The sequence below is a fragment of the Melopsittacus undulatus genome, chromosome Z (assembly GCF_012275295.1).
Source record: "Melopsittacus undulatus isolate bMelUnd1 chromosome Z, bMelUnd1.mat.Z, whole genome shotgun sequence".
Lineage (NCBI taxonomy): Eukaryota > Metazoa > Chordata > Aves > Psittaciformes > Psittaculidae > Melopsittacus > Melopsittacus undulatus.
Window position 1 is genome coordinate 92121454 of NC_047557.1, and position 20900 is coordinate 92142353.

The 20900-nt window shown below is 35.1% G+C and overlaps 1 protein-coding gene across 1 annotated transcript in view; it reads right to left on the reverse strand.

Moving 5' to 3' along the window:
* LOC101878983 (transcription initiation factor TFIID subunit 4-like) overlaps nt 1–20900 on the reverse strand; it is a 149559-nt gene that overhangs the window by 93555 nt on the left and 35104 nt on the right. The window contains exons 9-10 of the mRNA XM_034072803.1: nt 17874–17988; nt 11987–12156 (exon numbers count right to left, since the gene is read on the reverse strand). Coding sequence (XP_033928694.1) covers nt 11987–12156; nt 17874–17988 — 285 coding nt within the window. The remainder of the gene's footprint in view (nt 1–11986; nt 12157–17873; nt 17989–20900) is intronic.

Consider the following 20900-nt stretch of genomic DNA (forward strand, 5'->3'; position numbering starts at 1 on the left):
TTGAGATATTGCAAGAGTTTCTATAAAGTTAGACTTGTATGTAAGTTCCAAAAACCTTGAGGGGAAAAAACATTCAGCAATATTATTCTGATATTGGCATATGTGTCACTAGCACAAGATTGTTTTTTACAAACACAAAAGCACCTAAACCTTGTCATTGAAAACTTTCATGTCCCAAAAAGTAAAAATTCTGAGAGTGCTATCATCTGCTTAGATACCTGAAAGGTACTTGCTTTGCTGCACTTTAAAAGTTTAATTATATTTTATTGATCAAACAAACTGAAATAAATCGTAAGAAGAGTACTGCCCTATTTGAGAAGCAGAAGAAAAATACCATCTTTGCAGATAAGCTTTCAAAGAATCAAAAAGTTACTTTAATAATTTATACTTTAAGAGGACTGACAGGATTGAGATCAAAGATAAAAAAATTATTTGTAAAACATCAGGTCTGACTGATTATTGATGTGATAAATTATTGAGTGCCTGTATATAAAATGTCTTTACGTTTACACTTAAAACAGAAAAACCCTGAAGAACTGGTTTTAAACAGTTAAACAGCATGTATTCAGGGCTTGAATTTGTCTTGTCCTTCAACAGAAACACTGGGAGAATGCATAATTAGTCTCTATTAGCCCTAATCACAGGTCAGGCAGAAATGGAGAAAGCACTCTCTGCTATCATCTTAAAACCAGAAGCAATTTCTTAAAGAACTTATGCTATAGTTCTATGCATGAAATACTGGCCCAAGGTACAACTGGAACCAGACTTCTTAGGTCTAGATGTCTTCTGCTATTACAGATGGATTGCACACTACCTAATAGAAACAAACCAGGAAAGTTCATCTCCCCTGAATCTGGGACATGATTTGTTTAAACTTTCATTTAACCTCAATGACATCATATGTAGAATAATGCAACAAAGATCTGGTCATACCTACCTATCTCATCTGCACAGCACAGCAAGTACTAGGCTGTGTCTTGGATTGCATCTCCAACTTTAGGCTTGAGCTCCGTTCCTCTTTTAATCCCAACAGAATCAGTAGAGTTTTACATGACTCGCAGCCTAAGTGAAACTAATGATTTTACAGATCTGCTGTAGTTGTCAGCAGTGAGATATTCAAAACATCTTAATCTCTAAAATTAGATACAATTAAATACATGATCAGATAAGTAGTCACTGTTCAAGACTTACACTACACAGGAACTTCTGGAGACTAACAGCTGAAAAAATATGGGGGAGAGATCAGGACACCTAAAACTAGAAATTTCTATTTCTAGTTAGAAACTAGGCATTTCTATGTCTTAAGACACATCATAATGTGGTCTCTACAGAAAGCAGGTCATGAAACCAACATAAGCTATAGGCACTTTGTCTAAATCTATTGCATTAATAGCTCTAAACTGAGCAACAGCATTTAACTATCAGGCTGATGAGGCACAAAGGCAGAACAACTTTAGTACTAGGAGCCCTTGAGATTCTGGGGAGCCACAGATGGTAATTACTGAACTTGACACAACCTAATCAGGTGCTACTAAAGAACAGGGTACATCTCCCATATAGCATTCATATTGCTATCAAAGGGAAAGCCCCACCTTAAATATTAAGCTACAGAACAGGGTATGTTTCCATTTTCAGTCCTTTAACTAAAAGCTTCACTTTAAGTCTTTCTAGCTGAATGCATAAATAGTTAAATAGATGTTGACCTGCTGTACCGTTAAGCCTGTCTCGTGCTGGAAGACAGAATGAGTAAAGGTGAAACCATAAAACTTCACAAAAACAGTCAATCCAAATGAACTCATTTGTGCAGGCATCTCTGAGGAACCTATAACCTGACGTACATTTAGGGAAGCCACAAGCTACAGATTATTTCCTGCCAAACTAGAGAGAATCAGTGCCAAGTGATTTGAGATTTGGTAAATGATTCACTCTAGCAGGTAAAAACCAACACCCCTCTGTGAGGGGCAGAAGGCCAAGATACATTCTATAGCTCAAAACCAGCCCCAAACTGGGGTGGGAAAGTTTTTGTAAAACTTTTCAACACTACCAGTTCACATTCATAGGTAATAAACTGACTGTGTTTAAAGAAAATGACTTATCAGCATGTAATTGTAATTTACAAAATAACATAAGACCCAACATGAATTACTTCAGTAATCTTGTTTGTAAAAGAACACTAAACTGTGAGCATGGTGAGGCACCAGAACATGCTGCTCAAAGAAGTGGTAAATGCTCAAGGCCAAGTTGGACAAAGCCTCGGGCGATGTGGTCTGGTGTGAGGTGTCCCTGCCCATGGCAGGGGGATTGGAACCAGATGATCTTAAGGTTCTTTCCAACCTGACCCACTCATGATTTCTCCTCTCATAGGATAAAAACTACCCTCGTGAGTCAGCTTCTGGATAAAAGTGGGAGGTCTTCTTGAGAACTCTGACTTGCTGGATGTAGTATTTGTTCCATGCTTCTTCAGAACAACCACCTTGAGACAATTCCCCAGGAAACATTTTGTGAAATTCAGAAATTGGTGAAAAATCAGCTACTTTTTAAAAACCGATTAAGAAATCCCAAACTTAGAGATTAAAATCCTGAAAGTACATTATGATTTTCAGTGCAAGACAGGGCAGAGAAAGGATACCCAGATATACAACTGGAATGTAACCTAAAGGAATAAAAATTCTTAATAAATGTTACATAGATTTTAGTACTCTCTTCTCCTTCTCTCTCCACAGAAAATGCTAACCAAATTATTTTAGTGAAGGAAGATTTAACCAAGACTCAAACGTTGTAGTATGAGTGAACTGGTACAAAACCACTCATAAAGCTTGGTTTCTGTACTATAGTGGATTTAACTTAGCATTAACTACAACTACAATAAATAGTTATGAATTACAGTATTTCATAAAAAGTTATACACTGGATAATACAGTTTCTCATCCCTCCTCTTACAGCAGAAGAGGAAATGCTGCTGGAAGACTCTTAAACTAAAGTGTGCAGTCATAACTGTGTGACAATATTGCCTAGGATGCTCCTAGGTTAGAGGATCCTAGCTCTCCTCTCTATTAGGTCAGGATGGAATGTCCTATCGATTTTTCAAGTAAAGTTTTGAACCTGCAACATCTTAAAACAGAGTCCCATAACTTAACAATCCTCCTGGAAAAAAAACAACAAAAACAAAACCAAACAAAAAACCAACCAACCCACCCCCTTTTTTTTTTAACTTTTACCTTCTAATTTAATTTTGCATCCCTAATTCTTGCACAGGGGAAACCAGAAAAATGGGGGTTACACATACTGGTGTAATTATTTTAACACAAGAGAACCAGAGAAATAGTTAGACCCATGCAAAATCTATGTATAATGCAATCCAAAATGTCTGATCTTATTTTCTTTGCCAATTCACAGCTCTTAGGCAAGTTGGTGGGATCTGAGGCAGGAAAAAAAAATCATCAAGTAGAAAAAGAACTTCTCAAAAATCCTACTTAACCCTACTTACACAATTAATGGCTTTTTTTTTATGAAAGGCATGCAAGAATGACAAAAAAAGATAAAGAAAAAATAAATAAAAGCTTTCAGTTCTCTAAGAATTCTCAACCAGGTGGGTAAGTCGGGGAAACCCACACATAATTCATACTTTTTGGCAAAAATAAAGAACTAATTTGAGAAGAGTTCTGACTTAAAATGTATGTAACCAGACAATCCAGTTTCCAAAATTCTGTCTCTAACCTAGATAATTAAGCAGCTGAAAGGTAGCTATTAATCATCCCTAAAGAGTCTTTTTATTATCCCTAGTGGTTTTTCTCAAACAGGACCAAGCTAGTCACCAAACAGCATTATGTACAGGTATGTGGAAGCCTGGAAAATGGAAGGAGTTGCCACAAATCATGGAAGTGTGAACATATAGATAGCACATCTAGGAGAATGCTTGATAATTCAGATGGCAAGGAAGCCTTACATATTATCAGAGAGGACAGAAAAAATGTAAACTCTGAAGGATCAGAAGCTGTTCCTGTTGATCTTTTCCCTATTTTTTTCTGTAACTAAACTGTATATTACCTAGTTTCTCCAAATTCAGGATCTCAATGCACTAAGTAAACAGCCTTAATTTTGATATTTAATTCCTTCTCCTATAACGACTCTTTAAGATTATGTTTGTGCAATTGCACATGTATATCCTAAAAAAACAGGGTGATGAAGTTATTAAAAAGGAGTAACTGAATGTCAAAGAACCTTTGGGGAATACATCCAGATCTTATCCTATGAGACCAGTACCCTGTGCTGCACCACCTGTACAGTGTGAAGGAAATGTAAATGTAAAAGACAGAGGAGGGATGAGAACTGAAATAAGTTCAGGTCTCAACAAGTCAAATGGGAATATACAAATTACAATAATAGGATTTTTCTTAATCTTAGTTTTCCCCATACAAAAATATAACATAATAAGCATCTACAAAGACATTCAAGAACATTTAAGAATAAACACAGAGTTACTGTACAGAACTGGAAAATATGTGTTCTGTTTTTATGAATAATAGTACATGCTTCAGTGCACTTCTGTTTGGGTACTCATTACAGAGCCAAATCAAAAGAGATTGTTAGAAGGATCAGGTGAGAAAAGAACTAATATGGCAATGATGCCAGTTAAGAGTCCTTATAAAAGCAACGGTGAAGTTATTATCTGGGGATTTAGCTCTTACCTGTTTTCATGCAGACTAGAAGAATGTGCTTCTTCGGCTAAACCCAAGATCGTGTAGCTTAGTCCTCACAGTAACAGAACACGCTTTCAATCACATCCGCACAATTAAAAAAATACCAAGTATATGAACCCACCTGTATGCTGCTGCTCTTTTACAGCAACTTCTGCAAATAACGCAGACCTTCCTCCCTCTTCCTCCCCCCAGAGAAACCGCCTCTCTGTCACTATAGAAGTCCTATTGGTAACATATTGTCCACTACAAGCCTGATGTCAGGCAGACGATAACCCTCACCTTGAGGGTTGTCTTACGGAGGTTTCAGCCAGAAAGGAAATTATGAAGGATACCAGAAGGGTAGACCAAAGACCTTAATGTGAATTCCAAAATGTCAGCATCTTCACTTCTGTATGTCCATGATTAGAAGAAAAATTGTCAAGATCAGGAAACTGTGCCGCATTCATTAACACCAAATCCGTGCATCGCTGGAGCATCCTCCACTACAAAGTTTATTCAGATCAGACATGGTCATTTGATTTTGTTAAAATACATAGCTGTAGTTTACAATAGTTGACACTGAAGTTGCACATCAAAATTATTGTACAAGAATAGATTGTGGTACCTCATCTAGCACAACCTCTGGTGTTACAGCTACTTCTCAAAAACAAACACCCTTTCATTACAGTGGAAAATATTTGCACCAGTTTTAACACTTTACAACACTTGTCTGTGGCTTACTGAACACTGGATACTGCAAAACTGGTTAAACCACACACAAACCCTCTCCATGTTATAACCATTGAAAAAAAAGCCCCCAAAACCCAGTCAAATTGGCAATGAGTCTTTATATGCAGTAGACTTGGCAACATGAAGGAGGCTAACCAATTCAAACTCATGGGAGGGAAAGACTAAAGTGAAGTTTATGAGGTTTTCAATACTTTTAATAAATGTAAGAAAACATTACAACCTTAGTATGAGCAGCAGGATTGCCAAATAAATGTAACAAACAATCATCTCAATACACTTCAGAATATATTACCTTTTACTTTTTCCCCTTAACTGATCCTTGAAGATGCTGCTCACTGATCAATGACTTCCTCCTCCACAAAGATGTTCCAACATGGGTTGAGAGTTAAGGATATTAGTACCACCACTAGAGCATGGAGTTTGCCTATAGGGATAAGGTAAGTTAGCTTTATTACAATACTGAATGGTTCTCTAAGGTTTTCTTTTTATTGCTCTTATTTTACATCCAATACGTATTACCAGAAAACTCTTTATGAGATGGACTTTGTAAATTAACCTGGTAAAAAATGCATCTCCACAGAATTATGATCTTAATTTTGCTCTCCTTTGAAGAGAGACCAAGATCTTTGAGCCATACAGTTCCCAGATACAAACTTATTTTGAGGCTGGGCAGCATATTTTGGTAGGCCCTGAAGACCAGAACTGCCTTCCAAAAATAGCAAGACCTTTTCAAGAAGGCTCTTCTACTACATTCATAAAACAGAAGCAAGTTATTACGGTGAAAACAAAACTTGAACTCTTCAAATATTTCTGGGAGCAAGTATTATGTTCACGCTCCCAGTTCAACTGGAGTAAAACCTTTGAAAATGATGCCTGAAACAGCTTCATTTTCATAAATAATCGTATTTTGAACAGATCTACATTCAATTTGAAAAATTACTGATTGATGAAATAACACCAGTTCTGGCACTTAAAGGTGATACTGTTAAAAGCATAACTCTGATTCTGTAGTGTTGCAGAACCAGTAAGATTAATAAAAAGAAAACCTTAGAAATACACAAAAAATATTGAACAGAAGCTGCCCTACCTTTCACAGAAAGGCAGACTCCAAGCTCTCAGGTGGTACTGAAGTTATCATTCCAACACATGTTGGGACATCATGTAAAACAGGAAGTCTGATCATTGACCTATTAAAGAAAGAACAATACAGTTTAACATTCTGCTGAAATACTTACTGGTTATGTTTATTTGGCAATACTGCTGCTGATACTAAGACAGAATCACATAATCATAGAACAGTTAGGGCTGGAAAAGACCTTGAAATCATCTAGCTCCAACCCCCTGCCACAGGCATTAGGGTCATTAGGACAGTGTACAACTTCAAAATGCTATGCTTATGAACAAGTACATGTTAGAACTATCTCCAAACACAATCAAGAGTTATGTCCAGAAGTATGTAAGGAGATCACCCTGATAGAAAGATGCTGGTAGAAAAACTGATCTTAAAAGAATGTTTCAGTTTGAAGACAAATCATCTCATGGATAAAAAGTTAAAAGTCAACAGTGAAAATTACCAAGTCACATCAACAAAAAGTGCAGTGAAAACAAAAGATTACATTCACAGTCAATGCAACAGCTCAGCATTTCAGAACCCACAGCTGTAATATAAGCAGCTATAAAAACCCTCTAAAGTAAACCAACTAGAGAAGTGTACTTTCATGTTCAAACTGCTCTGTATATGAAAGAGCAATCATCAATAGTACAGTTTCATCTCATTCAAACATAAGCACAACTGTTGACAAACAAACAGATGAAGCAGGGTGATAGAATGACTCTTATTAAACTAGTAACAAATGTTTTAAATAGAGGCTCTGAAATCTACTGGCCTAGTTCCATGAATGATATCCCAATCAATTTTTAGGAGGTTTAGCAACATAAAATGTCCTCTAGAGTATCCAAATTATTTATTTACAATATATACACATGCATGCATACAACTGGGCTGCCACTGTGATGCCACATAGCAGATTCAATACACTCCAGAATACAGAAAAAACATAAGCTATTTCCTTATGTTTTAATATGCATTTTTACAGCAGACAGGCAATTCAAGTATGACAGAAAAAAGAAAGAATGAAGGCAGAACAATTATCAGTATGTCATCAGACTGACTTGAAAAATATATCACATGTAAAGCTATAAATTCTGCTGAGCCTAACACTGCAAATATTACATTAACAGAGACAGTGGCTTAATTCTTCCAAGCCAAGCTTCTCTGAAGCTGTTTCTTTCAAGAAAGACTGTAGCCTTTTAACTACTGGACTACCAGAATTTGGATTCATCACCACATTTTCAAGCTTCATAATAGCTGGCCTGCACCACTATATGTATTCTTGCCTAACTCTATTTGGATGAAGTAAGATAATCTAGTACTAATTTTGTGACAGGAAATGCTGCAGGTGTATGCTGTGTTGTCAATGTAACAGCATTTTTCCAAAGGAAATTTATAACAAGGCTAGAAACCAGACATAAATGCAGTATTTAATAAAATCATGCAACAGAAAAAAATTATTTCCTAATGCAGGTGTAAAAATAATTCCAAATGAATGTAAAATAAAAATAAAATTGATGATCCTCCAATACATTTTTAAATACATATTTAGGTAAAAAGAATTTAGAAAATAAAAGATGGACAGTTAAAATGTACTAAGTATGGCCAAGCCAGTCCCACATTTCTTAGAATTTCACATTTGTAATTATTGTATTTAGCCAATGCTCTGTAACAATAAAAAAAAAAAAAAGAAGTAGAAAAATAGGGTAAAGAACACTGAAAGTGGAGAAAAAAAAAAAAACAACAACAATCTAGGTCAACGAATACAGTATGCCTAACTTGAGTTTTATTATTGCTGCATTAAGACAGCTAATTTATGGTTAAGATTCTCCACAAGTTGTGACATTTTAGGGATAGCCAATAAATGCAAAATAGCATCATGTGGTTGTAGAAAAAAAAATCAGAATTTAAACAAAAGCTGTGGGAATTAATAAACTGCTGCAGATTGTGAGGTTGCGAGGATATCATGTGTGGTTGACCATAAAACATAAAGCAAGCTTTTTGGAACCACTACTGGGTGTTTTAGAGACCAGTCTTATTAACTGGGTCTATTCTAGACCCAGTCAATAGACTTCTCAGAAAAATACACAACATAGCTGTTCCCTTTTCCACAGATTTAGCAGGCAATATAAAATGGGTCAGTTTTTATCCCATCCTTCTCTATGTCCTGCTACCTTTCACTACTATTGAATACTAAATATAAAATACAATGCATCCGAATTCTTACCTGCTCTGAGAAAACAATGCTGTAACAAAGTAATTTCTGAGCCAAAAAGTTTCTATTTTCACAAGATTGGTACAAACCAGAGGAAACTGTTAGCTTAAAACAACCTAGTAAGTCAAATTATTTTATTCATTGAAGTGTCACCCCTTTTGGTAAACAGCAGAAACATAGCATGTCACAAACCATCTTCTAAAACTTCATTAATACAGTATTCTTACCCACAAAAAAACCACAAATGAATAAAGGTGAAATAATTACAAAGCTTATTTTTCTTGTTTCTTTCCCATAAAACCACATAAAAAAGCTAGGATTTTTCAGCATTTCTTACTTGTGAGTGTCTAATTGGTTTAGCTTGCCCTTTAAAGAAATACTACCCATTTTAGTAACAGAGTTAAAGATCTAGGAAGTTTTAAGAGTTTATATGGACATCAGCATGCATATGCATAGAGAACACCAAACTCTGCCTCTCAGATTCCCAAAAAGAGAAACAAAAGCCTTACAACTCCGCATATGTTTCATTGTGCTGTGCTGTCATGTAGAAAGACCAGGGTTTAAAGTTTTATGATCCTGAATGGAATAGCAAAAGAACCACCACCACTACCTACTGGGAAATACCCACTTGATTTTACATCAGAAGCATTTGTAACAGTCACAGCCCTGTCTTCCTACATGAACAAGTGGCAGTGATTACCAACCAAAGATGACGAGATGCAGAATTGGATAAGGAAGCATGTGGGAAGTGGATGAATATCCTTGTATGAATTACCTTTCAGTTACTTCTTCCATTTAAAAGAATCAATAATAGTATTAGTCATTAAGATTTAAAATAACAGTTGGACGATAACACTGCAAAGTTACAGTAGAGGTAGGAATGTACAATTTATTAGGAAACCTCTTTCACTATAACTTTGAGGCATCTGGCTGGTGGTTACTGTCAGTGACTCAATAGCATCTGCTCTTACTTTAGCAGTTTATATTCCGACTAGTGAATGGGAGCACAGTCTCTGAAACAGCCTTTGGGGAACACTACTGAGTTGCTCGACAGAGCTCTTACTCAGAAAAGAGCAGGAGATTAATATTACAGAAAACTTGAAAGATCTAGCTTCTAAGAAAGGAAAGAAGAGCAGTTTCCTATTACTGTACATACCACAAATCTCTCTTTTACTAAAACATTAAAAGCATGCCCTAAAACTGAGGTGATTAAGAATGAATAGACTTAAAGGTAGAAAATAAAGTCTGTTTAAGTCCTATTCAGGTAAAAGTAAGAAGAAACAATGTATTTTATCTCATTTGTCAACAGGCTTAACAAAAACAGAAGAATAAAGACTCACACAACATTCTTTTTCCCACTGTGCTTGAGAAGGTCACAGCCTCCTTTGCTTAGCCTCGGTGTGTCTAGGCACAGCAACATATGGTAAAACTGAATTCTGTCGTGACCTTACAGTGTCGTTATTTTCAGTGCCCAGTAGCACAGACTACTAAATTTGTGTGTGGTCCTATGCAAACAACAAATCTGGCCACACACAGTGAACGAAGCTTCTAAAACTTCAAAACTAGCTGAAGGAATTCTCTCCTCAAGAGCCATAGATCCCAGATAGTAGCCACTAGTGAACCCCACAGCCACTTTCAAAACTATAAAAGACTTCATGTAAAGCCAAAATAAAGCTCTAAAAGTGGCTTCAGGAGATCACTAGGAGTGGCCGCTCTTCTGGATTCACTGCTTTTGAGAAGTAAATCCCTGCAGCTGCTTTTAAAAGCTTTGAAAGCTTCATTTCAATTATCAAAGCCAATAAAGCTTCAAAAACAGCCATAGGGATTTGTTCCTCAGAGGAGCAAACCCCAAAAGGCAGTGATGAATAGAGTGATGGATTCTGTGGCTCTTAAAGTATGTACAGATTCCTTTAAGTCCTGCACTTGTAATTACAGCTTCATGTTGTGCAGCAATTGTTACATCCAGACAGCTCATTAAGGTTTATATGGCAAATTTATTACTGATTTCCCATTCTTTTAACAGTTTTATGTCTACTTCCTTTTTGTTTCCTTACACCATTATTATCTATTGCGTGAGCACTCTGCACAACAGTTACTCAAAGAAGTTTAACTGAAACCTTGCTGGCCTCCTATCTCAGGTGGTGGTGAACCATCTCACAAAATGCTGTGTAAACGCCTTCCCAGATAGTATCACATAATGCCATCATCACACCATCGCAATGTGGTAACTACAGCACGCAAAATATTTGTTTCTCCTAGAACTTAAAATGGCACTAGTTAAAATCCAAGAATGAAGCTTGACAATAAGCCAGTGAAAAACTTTACCTGCAACGGCAATATAAAAAAGGCTTCCATTAATTCAATGAACACAAATAACACAACATTTCAAAAGTAAACACGACTTAAAAATCCAACAGTACTGATTTGTAACATCTTTAAAATTACTAGATCCCTAAAAATTTTACTAGTGATACAAGCATAGTTATAAAAGAAATACATGAATCACACCCCTACATAATTTGAGCTTAGTATTTAAAGACAGTGATAGCTCTGAAAATATTACCAAAATAGTGTTGAAAAAGATGCATTTAGGTACTAGAATATACACAGTATGTTAAGTATGTCATATGAAATATATTCTGAGGATACTTACAAACCTTAAAACATCACTAATACTGATGAGTTATTTTTCCACTAGTTTTTAACTTCTGTTTTCAAATAGCAGAATAAATACACTTTATCACCAGGACAAATAAACACACCTTTTTTAAAAAAAATGCTATGAGAAAATCATCATTAACTTAAACAGATGTCACATGTTAAGAAACAACTGGTTTGCATGGGGGAAGAAAATTTTGACAGATAAATTCAACATTCTGTTAAATGTTATTCACAGGTGTCCTCTGTGACCTGTACTACTTACTTTACCTCTCTCTTTAAATCTTCTCATGTGTAAAACATGAAGGAGGATTGTGAGAAATAATTAATGTTTGCAAAGAGCTTTGAGATCCTTGGATATAAAAACAGAGGGAAAGCATGTTTAAAAGCACTCTTTTTTTCTTTTTTTTTACTTCAATGTGACATAATTAAGTAACTTTTATCACAAAAAACCTTGAAAGTTTAGTAATATAAAATCAAGTAATAAAACTCCTAAAAAAACAATCTTAAGTGCTAAGCATATTCAGTCAATCCAAAGGAAACACTATCAAAAAGAAAGGACACGGTTCTCACCAATTTCAAGTATGCGTTTATGTAGAGGTATAACAGCAAGAAAAGGTTCATCTTTACAGGACTGTATCTGAGTTCCAACCAAGTCAGAGTTGGCAGCCAAAATGCGGGCACTTTCTTCATTAAGATTAACACCAGCTATAGAGGCAACATCATTGATGTCATCATCATCTCTATGATAACAAAACAAACAGACAAAATAATTCTGCATGTGGTACATTCATTTTGTGATTATCTGCTTTGCAAGAAGTCACCATCATTGCAGCATGCCCAGTGGCTGGGCCAACTTGAGGCACAACCACCAAGTTCTCCGTTTTCATAGAACATATTCTAGATTCAGAGATAACTAAGTACTTCTTTGATCACACTAGGAAAACTTTAAAAGCAGGAAAATTTGTCTGTACCAGAAGGTGTGACTGAAATGTCCTTTCTTCATCTGAGAGGCAGTGATATGATATTAATGAAACCAGGATGGTCAGGCAATGATCATCACAGAGCATTTGGCTATTCTTTTTATGCTGAAAACTAGAAGTAAAATAATAAATAAAAACTCCACAGTCACTAAAAGGGAAAACATGGATTTGGAATACTGCATTATTTCACAAATTCCTATCAAAATGGACACCAAAAGTCAGGAAAGATTCTTTGATCACAGTAAGTTCTTGGGTAAGTTTGGGTTCCAAGTGTGGTTTCAATGTGCACTGGTACTTTCCATGGCAACATACAAAAATTAGCTGAATATGTCAAGTAGTCTTAGAAAAATTAGATGCTATCATCTTGTCAAATACAATTTAATAAGGTGATAGCAGGACTTCACTTGTTTGCCCTGCAATAGTCTTCCTAGCAACTTGAGGAAGTACACGGACAAATGTGAGTTTTCATACCTGTATCTCCCAAGCATGTTTTACCTCTAGGAGGTATGACTCATAACTATGGAAATAACCATCTGTTTTTCAGCACATTCTGTTTAGGACTGTTACTGACATGAACACTATTTCAGCATATTCTGGAAGCGATTACACAACTTTAGAGACTATAAATATGAAAAGACTCACATACATCCAAGTCCAGACTCCAACTACTGTATAAAGCAAACGAATAAAACCTTAATTTGAAAGATTAAAAAAAACCAAAACATTACATAGATGCAATCCTAGAATACTTTCTGTCACTTGTTACAAGTTCAATGCCTACAGTCAAAACCAAAAGCTATAAGTAAGGTCTGAGGACAAAATTAGATAAATCTAGAAATCTATTATCTGTCCCCTTCTACACTTTCCTTGATATCTGCAATAGAGCAGCCCATTCTGGTGGAAGACTTCTATGTTTTTTTAGATACTGGATTTTTTCAAGAAGGGACTTTTGTTCATATAAACCTGGGTAAGTGTGCTTAACAACTGAGGCAGAAAATGGAAAATTTTTCAATGATTGCCAGAAAAAAGCTACACAAATGAGCTTTTATTATTTCCCATGAGTGCTAAGCATATGATTTCTTAGAGAAGAGTAAAATTCCTTAGGACAATATCACAAAATTGATCTCCCAACTTGACCGTTTTCATGAGGAGTCTAAAGGATTTTCACTTTCACATTTCCCATGATATGTATTTGATACTCATAGGAGGGACACAGGAGCTGCCATGCAGAAACTGGACTCCTATGCATTCAGCTCATGGATGACCAAACCACTCATCCCCCTTGTCCAACCAGGTGTGAAACTGCCTCCAAATACCACAGCTGATAAAGGTACTTGGCCACATAACAATTAACAATGACTTAAATATTTCAGTGACGAGTTCAAAAGATTCTAACTATAAATGAAAAACAGGAACTAAAGCTAAATAAAGGGGGAAAACTTAGATTTTGGGAGGTTAAAAACCTCAGTGCTCAAAAGAGAAAGAGCATCACCCAAGGTAATCTACCCAGGACTCACAAGGCCCAAATCCATCAGGTATAGTAAACAGCAGCAAAACCAAATTCAGTTAAAAAGAAGTTCTCATAAATCAAACTTGAAAGATAGAAGAAGCTACTGGAAAACAGAATTAAGTCCAGAACTTCATCTTCTTCAAGCAAATATCCATACAAAAATCAAGATAGCACTCTTGACTTCAAGAAAACAATTTTTAAAAGTTTATACTGATCTCTACTTTTAAATAGCTGAGAAATACAATCTATCTTGTACCTTCCTTTTGTTTAGCATTTTCACTATTCCAATTTTAATTCAGAGTATAGGTCTGAGAACATATTATAAATAAACAAATATTGCCTGAAATAAAGCCACACAACTAATTTGAGCACAAACAAGGATTCCAATGAAATTACCAAAAATCAATGCAACTGCACTTATAATGATCATTATTAACTGCTGGAAAGAATAATTTTCTTCCATCTTAAATTAGCAATCTAATGTGAGTACATTTTTTTAATGTTACACGGAAAATAAATATAAGATGCTTTAATCATAGTTGGGACTAAAATTTTTTAAGTCTAAAGGGAAAAACTATCAATATATTCTTTTCGACTTTGAGGAACTTCATCATGAGTAAAAGCTTGGATTTGGATACTGAAACACACACACACACATTTATATATTAAGAGGGCTGGCATTCTTCCGAAACTGTTTCCTATAAAAGTCAACTTTTAAATCCAGTTGAGTTTTCAGAAGTCATCCTGTGGAACAAAGATGCCATCCAGTGGTCGTCTATTGATGATTAATGTCTATCCCTTTTCATCCCAGAACAGTATTTAACAATTTAATGTATCTTGGTGTATATTACTGTGCTCATACAAATTACATTGTCTCAGTAATTATTTCTGTTTTATATTTTTTTACTGGATTAAATTCCAAGTCTTAAGGAATAAATCTAACATGCTATTTTTAAGACAGCATGGTTTCTCAAACTTTCCAAACACAAGCTACTTCTTAAAATAGTCTAAGAGCTGAGCTCTTCCTTCTGCATTCAACCTCTTGTAACATACCTCCTCCTCTCCATTAAAAACATTTGTGCAATTACAAAAAATAATCTTATCTGAAAATAAGAAAGAAAAAATAAAGTATTTGCACAGTTGTCCATAACACATTAAGAATGGTTCTGTCCACTTCTTGCCTCATTGCACATGTAATGCCACTGAGCCTTATTCAATACAGTTAGGAAGTGGGAGGATAATACAAGAGTACAAACACCACATCTCCATCCTTGAAGATATGTAGACTGGTCTGTCCCTGATCTAACCAAACCTGCTCCGAGTCAGTTTATCTCCCAAGGTCTCCTCCATCTGAAACTATTGTGACCTAATATCAGGGAGAAAAAATGTTTCCGCTAGTTCTTTATACTGGCTACAGTCTGAACTATGGCTAATAATTACTTTGACAGTTTGCTATTTTCACTGTTGTCAATGGTAGATCATGTCAGTATGTTCATTTCTCTGGACTACAGAAACCTTTTATGGTACAAGCACAAGTCTGGATCTCTACTGTAAACCAAGCAAAAAATATAAAACAATTCAAACTTGCATCCTCAAATATTAACAGAGTTTAAAGGTCAACTAGATAGAGTATGTCTGTAGATCTCTGTGAAGAATTCAGCAACAACAAACTTTAATATCAAAAAGTGATAGTAATTCATCAATACAACAACTTTATGTTACAGAAGTTCTGGGTTGAAAACTCTGCTTCATAAAACAGCTACTACAATATCCAGTAGAGTTCATTAATAAATACTGACATTAAAGGTTAAGCTGTAATTTGCAAAATTCCTCATTGCTTTTATGTAATTCTTTCTTCTATTTTCCACAGTCCAGAACAGAGGAAACCGAAAATAACAAAGTTCACATTTCCATTTCTAGTGACCAAGATTTTGCTCACAAAAGTGAAAAGCTCAAGTAAGTTATTTTAAAGAAAGCAGAATATAAAATAATGAAACAAATATGCAATAATAAAACACTAAGGGCAAAATAAATTTATACATAACACAACTATTTTTCAAAATTCTTGCTTTGCTTTAGATGCCAGTTTGCCTTCTGGCTAAAAACACATTCTTCACACACGCTGGGAATGCTGAGGAAAACTAGTCAGCATTCAGAGGATTAATACAGATTTCCAGCTCTGTGCCTTTAGGCTTAATAGTCAGACATCTATTTGTCCTCAGGAGAGGTTAGGGGTTGAAATGCAAATATGCAAACAACTGAATTCTTTGTTAGGATATCAAGAAAAAGCTTGATCTTTGCTGCTGTTTAATAAATCCTTGCAATTTTATGGACTTATTTAAATGCAGCTTTGTGTTTCACTATTTTGAAGGAGAAAACAATGCAAGGAAACAAACACATTCATTCTGACTAAAATTTGTTCTCTAGAGGAAAAATGACATACACCCTTGACAGCTTATTTACCAAACTCACTAAAGATTTATTGATTTATCAATCAGTGCCTTGAGCATTTGCTTCTCCCCAAGGGAAAATTAACAATTCCAGCTAACCTAATATATTCTATGTATAAACTAAGAGAATGCAAGAATCAATCCTGGCACAGTTTACAACATCCAGTTAAAAAAAATGCTGTCCCTTTCGGTATATGTAAAATTGAAAGCTGTACTAACAAAGAATAAATGTTCATGTTGCTTACAAACATAAAAAATACTTATTAAGACAGTACAATTGAACCCAACAGACATTTTAAATCATTTAAATACTCAGTGGGAGGCAAAAGCATTGGAAAATAAAAAATTGAATGATTTTGCTTCTAGATTAATACTAAGTACTACTGCTATTAGTTGCAATGCTGACATGCCTCAAAGCAGAGCTGTTTCAAAAAGCTACAAATTCTTTTCTACTCCACCTGCAAAAGCATAAGCCTGAAAATTAATTACTGGTTTGATGATGTCAGAGCAACATAAAAAATACAGGATATGAAAATCTAAGAACATTTTGTCATTTAACAAAGAAAGAAAATGTTTAAACACAAATAAAACATACTTCCATCAGTGGGAAAAGATTTAAATTATGGTAGCATAAGCAAAATGCAGTAAACATAAGACTAGTTTTTCACTGCAAAAAAGTAAAAATATCAAAATACATATTAAAAAAAATCTGAAGTACAAAAGAACTGGTATAGCATCTCAATATATCAATGCCACTGTGCTGAACCTTTGCAGCACCTGGTTACTACAGGGACTCACAGAATGCCCCAACCTCTGCTACTGAAGAGTAAGCACGTGAAAAATATATACAATAATGTCTTCTTCTTTACAACCAAGAACAACAACCCTACACACAGTCACAAACACACACCAAAAAAAAAAACCAAACCAAAACCAAACCAAAAACCAAACAAGCAAAGAAAGAAATAAAAACAAACCAAAAAACCAAACCAAACAAAACCAACAAAAACACAAACAAATGAAACAACCCAAAAAAAAAACCCAAACCCAAAACCTACTACCAAACCCATACAGTATTTTCTCTATGCTGATAAGGGCATAGCTGCAGAAGCCTAATGACAGGCCGCCTTCTCATCACACTTAGCAACTTCTCAGCATTCCATATGAATGCTAGAATCTGATAGCATGAAACCACCCATGTATTTTTTAAAAACTTCATACACATGATTCCTTTTACCAGAAGTTTTATTGTAATGCACAGAACTGAAGGCTTTACTAAACATTAAAAAGTGCACTTAGGGAAAAATCCTCAAGATATGTCGTGACCCCCTCCTTTTTAAAATAGAACTAAGTAAGCAAATTGTCACCCAATAATAAGAAAAGGCAGGAATTATTGTAAAACACTGCCCTCTGGTGTTAAGCCCATTCTAAAGTCTATTTTATATTTAAGATCCCCCCCAAGCACACCCCACCCCACCCCCCCCGCATTTTTCTCTTGTTATTTTTTATTTTTTTACCTGAAAGAACCACCTCCAGGGTCATTCAGCTTGTTTTTCTGATTTGCAGAGACCTGAACACCAAAGCCCCCAGGACTTTTGCTGGCTTGTATTGTTGGTGCCTTCCCTACTGCGCCTGAAAAACACCAAGCAATGTTATTATGAGCTGTCTTAGGCAATTTACATCAAAGAACCTTCTGTCCAGGAACTAAATTTAACTGTCTGTAAATTGCAAACAAAGGAAGTTATTATTTTTAAAGATTCCACTGCTGAAGAAGAACAATTTAAAATACAAAATTTACATTAACATTACACTTTGTTCAAGATTTATAACATACTGGGGACTCCAAAACCGAAAACCATTTGCCATAACTGGTTATAATACACATAATGGCTATAAGTGTGTTTGCAATTGCCATTAAACCACTTTTCTAGATAATCTGCACAGAATAAAGCAGCAGAATTTGAAATGGTGTTGATACAGACAATTTAAGTCACAGTCACTCAGGGTATGAACTATGCCTTTTACATTTTTTACATAGTCATTGTTCTTGGTTGCAGTGAAACACATGTATTTTCAGAGTTGAAAGCATTATTTTAAATATTTTAAAATATTTCATGTTGTATGTAAAGGAAAAGCCACTTTTGTAAAATCTAACATAAACTGGAAGTAAAACTGAGCTTTCTAAATGAGCCAGGCTGTGGTGGACCATTCAGCTTCTTGTGACAGTAAATTAAAAATATTTATACTAATTCCTCTCTGACATTCAAGGCCAGGTTGGACAGAGCCTTGGGTGGCATGGTTTAGTGTGAGGTGTCCCTGCCCATGGCAGGGGGGTTGGAACTAGATGATCTTAAGGTCCTTTCCAACCTTATCTGTTCTATGGTTCTATGATTCTAGTATCTAACAAAAAATAATTAGAAATTTGTGTTGCTAGTTAGAAAAATCAACAGACCTGTATAATTACTATTAAAAACATTTCATCAGTATACAAATGAAAAAAGGAGTGATAAATAGAACTTTTGGAGGAAGCCCTCCTTTACTGCTTAAACATGTTTACCTGGGTTGTATTTTATATTTCCTTTAATCCCATCTATGTTTTGGCATGTGAAAGTAATTAATTCATGTCTGCTGAACTTAAAAGATCTCACCTTCTTTTCACTCAATTTTAATGAGCATTACATACACATGGTCCTTAAGACTGAGAAGTACACGAGGTTATTTGTACACATCTGTAACTCAACTGCATATAAATGACATGCTATGAACCTTAGTAGAGTTGCATTACTTTTCTTTCATGAATTATAAAAACCTGAAATGTATTACCCAAACAAATCCTTGTGAGAACACTCCTTTGCTAAAACAAAATTATTAGCTTTGAATGAGTCCAGCATTACTTTCTTTTATTTTGAAGTCTTCATCAACATATGATACGATATAGATAGATCAGTTTAGCTTCAATCTGGATAAATCAACCATTGCGTGGACTCTCAACATTATCAAATACAAAATAAGATTTAGGACTTGAGGCTCCAAGCTTGGGGAACAAAAATATTTTGTCATCAGAATATTCAGGGTCCATGAGATGTCATAGATAGCATTAGTTCATGGAAAGGACAGTTCATTTATCTATTTAAGATTAACTAATTGAAAGGTATGTGAACAGTACTAAGTGAACTGGAAGGAAAGAAATAATAGAATAATAAAAATTAGCAGATCTCTGCTTTCTGCAACTAACATCAAGGAAATTAAAAGTGTGTAACCTTGAAAATCATTGCAGTGGCAAAATTAAGGTAACAGTGGCATTAACTCCTCCAGAATTACTACTATATTCCTTTAGAACTAGTATCAACAGTTTGTTTTGTCCAGATGATATGATAAATTTTGGTTAAAAAAAAAAGGTACAGCAAGAGATCACTTAGCTTCCTGGTGTCGAGAAAAGAGTATGTCTACACTGGATATGAAAAAATAAGTCTCACTTTCTTTCACCCCATGTATATGTAATTCTACTCAAATGGATCTGCTAAAGTAAATATAAGTTTTGGGGTGACATAGAAGTTTTCTGGTTTAAATCACAAATCACCTGTGGGCCTAGATAGTTCATGTGATTGGTAATGACATACAGAGTCTTTCACCACTGCATCCTTGTTTCAGAATTTTAAGTAGCAAGATCTAGAGAAATAAGCCCAAATTTAGGAGCTTAGTTAAATTTTGGTACAGGTTAAATAGCTGCAATGAATACGCTGGGTAATTATTCTAAGGCTCAATTCTCCCATTCATAAGGTGCAATTCACCTTATTATTCTTATACTGACAAATGATCTGATAAAGGAGTGTGAATTTTTCTGGCTGTAACTATAGTGTCACTTTCCCCAGTGTGGAAGCAGTATTATTATCAGAGTCTTTAAAGTCTGTTTATTTGTACGACTGTTTTAAAAAGCATTATACTTTGTTCACATAGATGCATTAATATTAAGACACAATACACTAGGAGATTCACTCCCATCTGAGAAGGAAAATGTACCATTCAGTGGTAGGTGGCTCAATTCTGATGTGACTAAAATTACACTCCACCAAATTATACTACTTTATTTTTCTATATAAACCACATCCTACTACTATTTACTTCCTTCTAGAGGAACACCTAGGCCAGTATACAACATCATTATACTGGTGTTTACTGTAGAAATTTTTATCAATAAATAAGTAATAAATAAAGTTTCAACAATATATCAAGATCAAAATAATCTGGTATCTGACCGTATGCCATAGTGGCATTTCTTAGAGCTGCAACCACACAGGCAGACTTTTCACCAAACACAGGCTGCAGGATGGGCAGTTTTAGAATGGGATGTTTTCTAAATTCTTGTGTAATTAAAATAATATAGTGGTGAGCTTAAACAAGCTTGTAATTGGGAATATGCTCATCTGAAAGCAGGGGTTTGCATGAATTTGCCTTTATGTCTTCTTTAAGTCAGACTGCCAACTAAGTTACATTTTGTTGGCTGATCAATTGTTGTTATGAATAAATTTGTATTCCAAAACTAG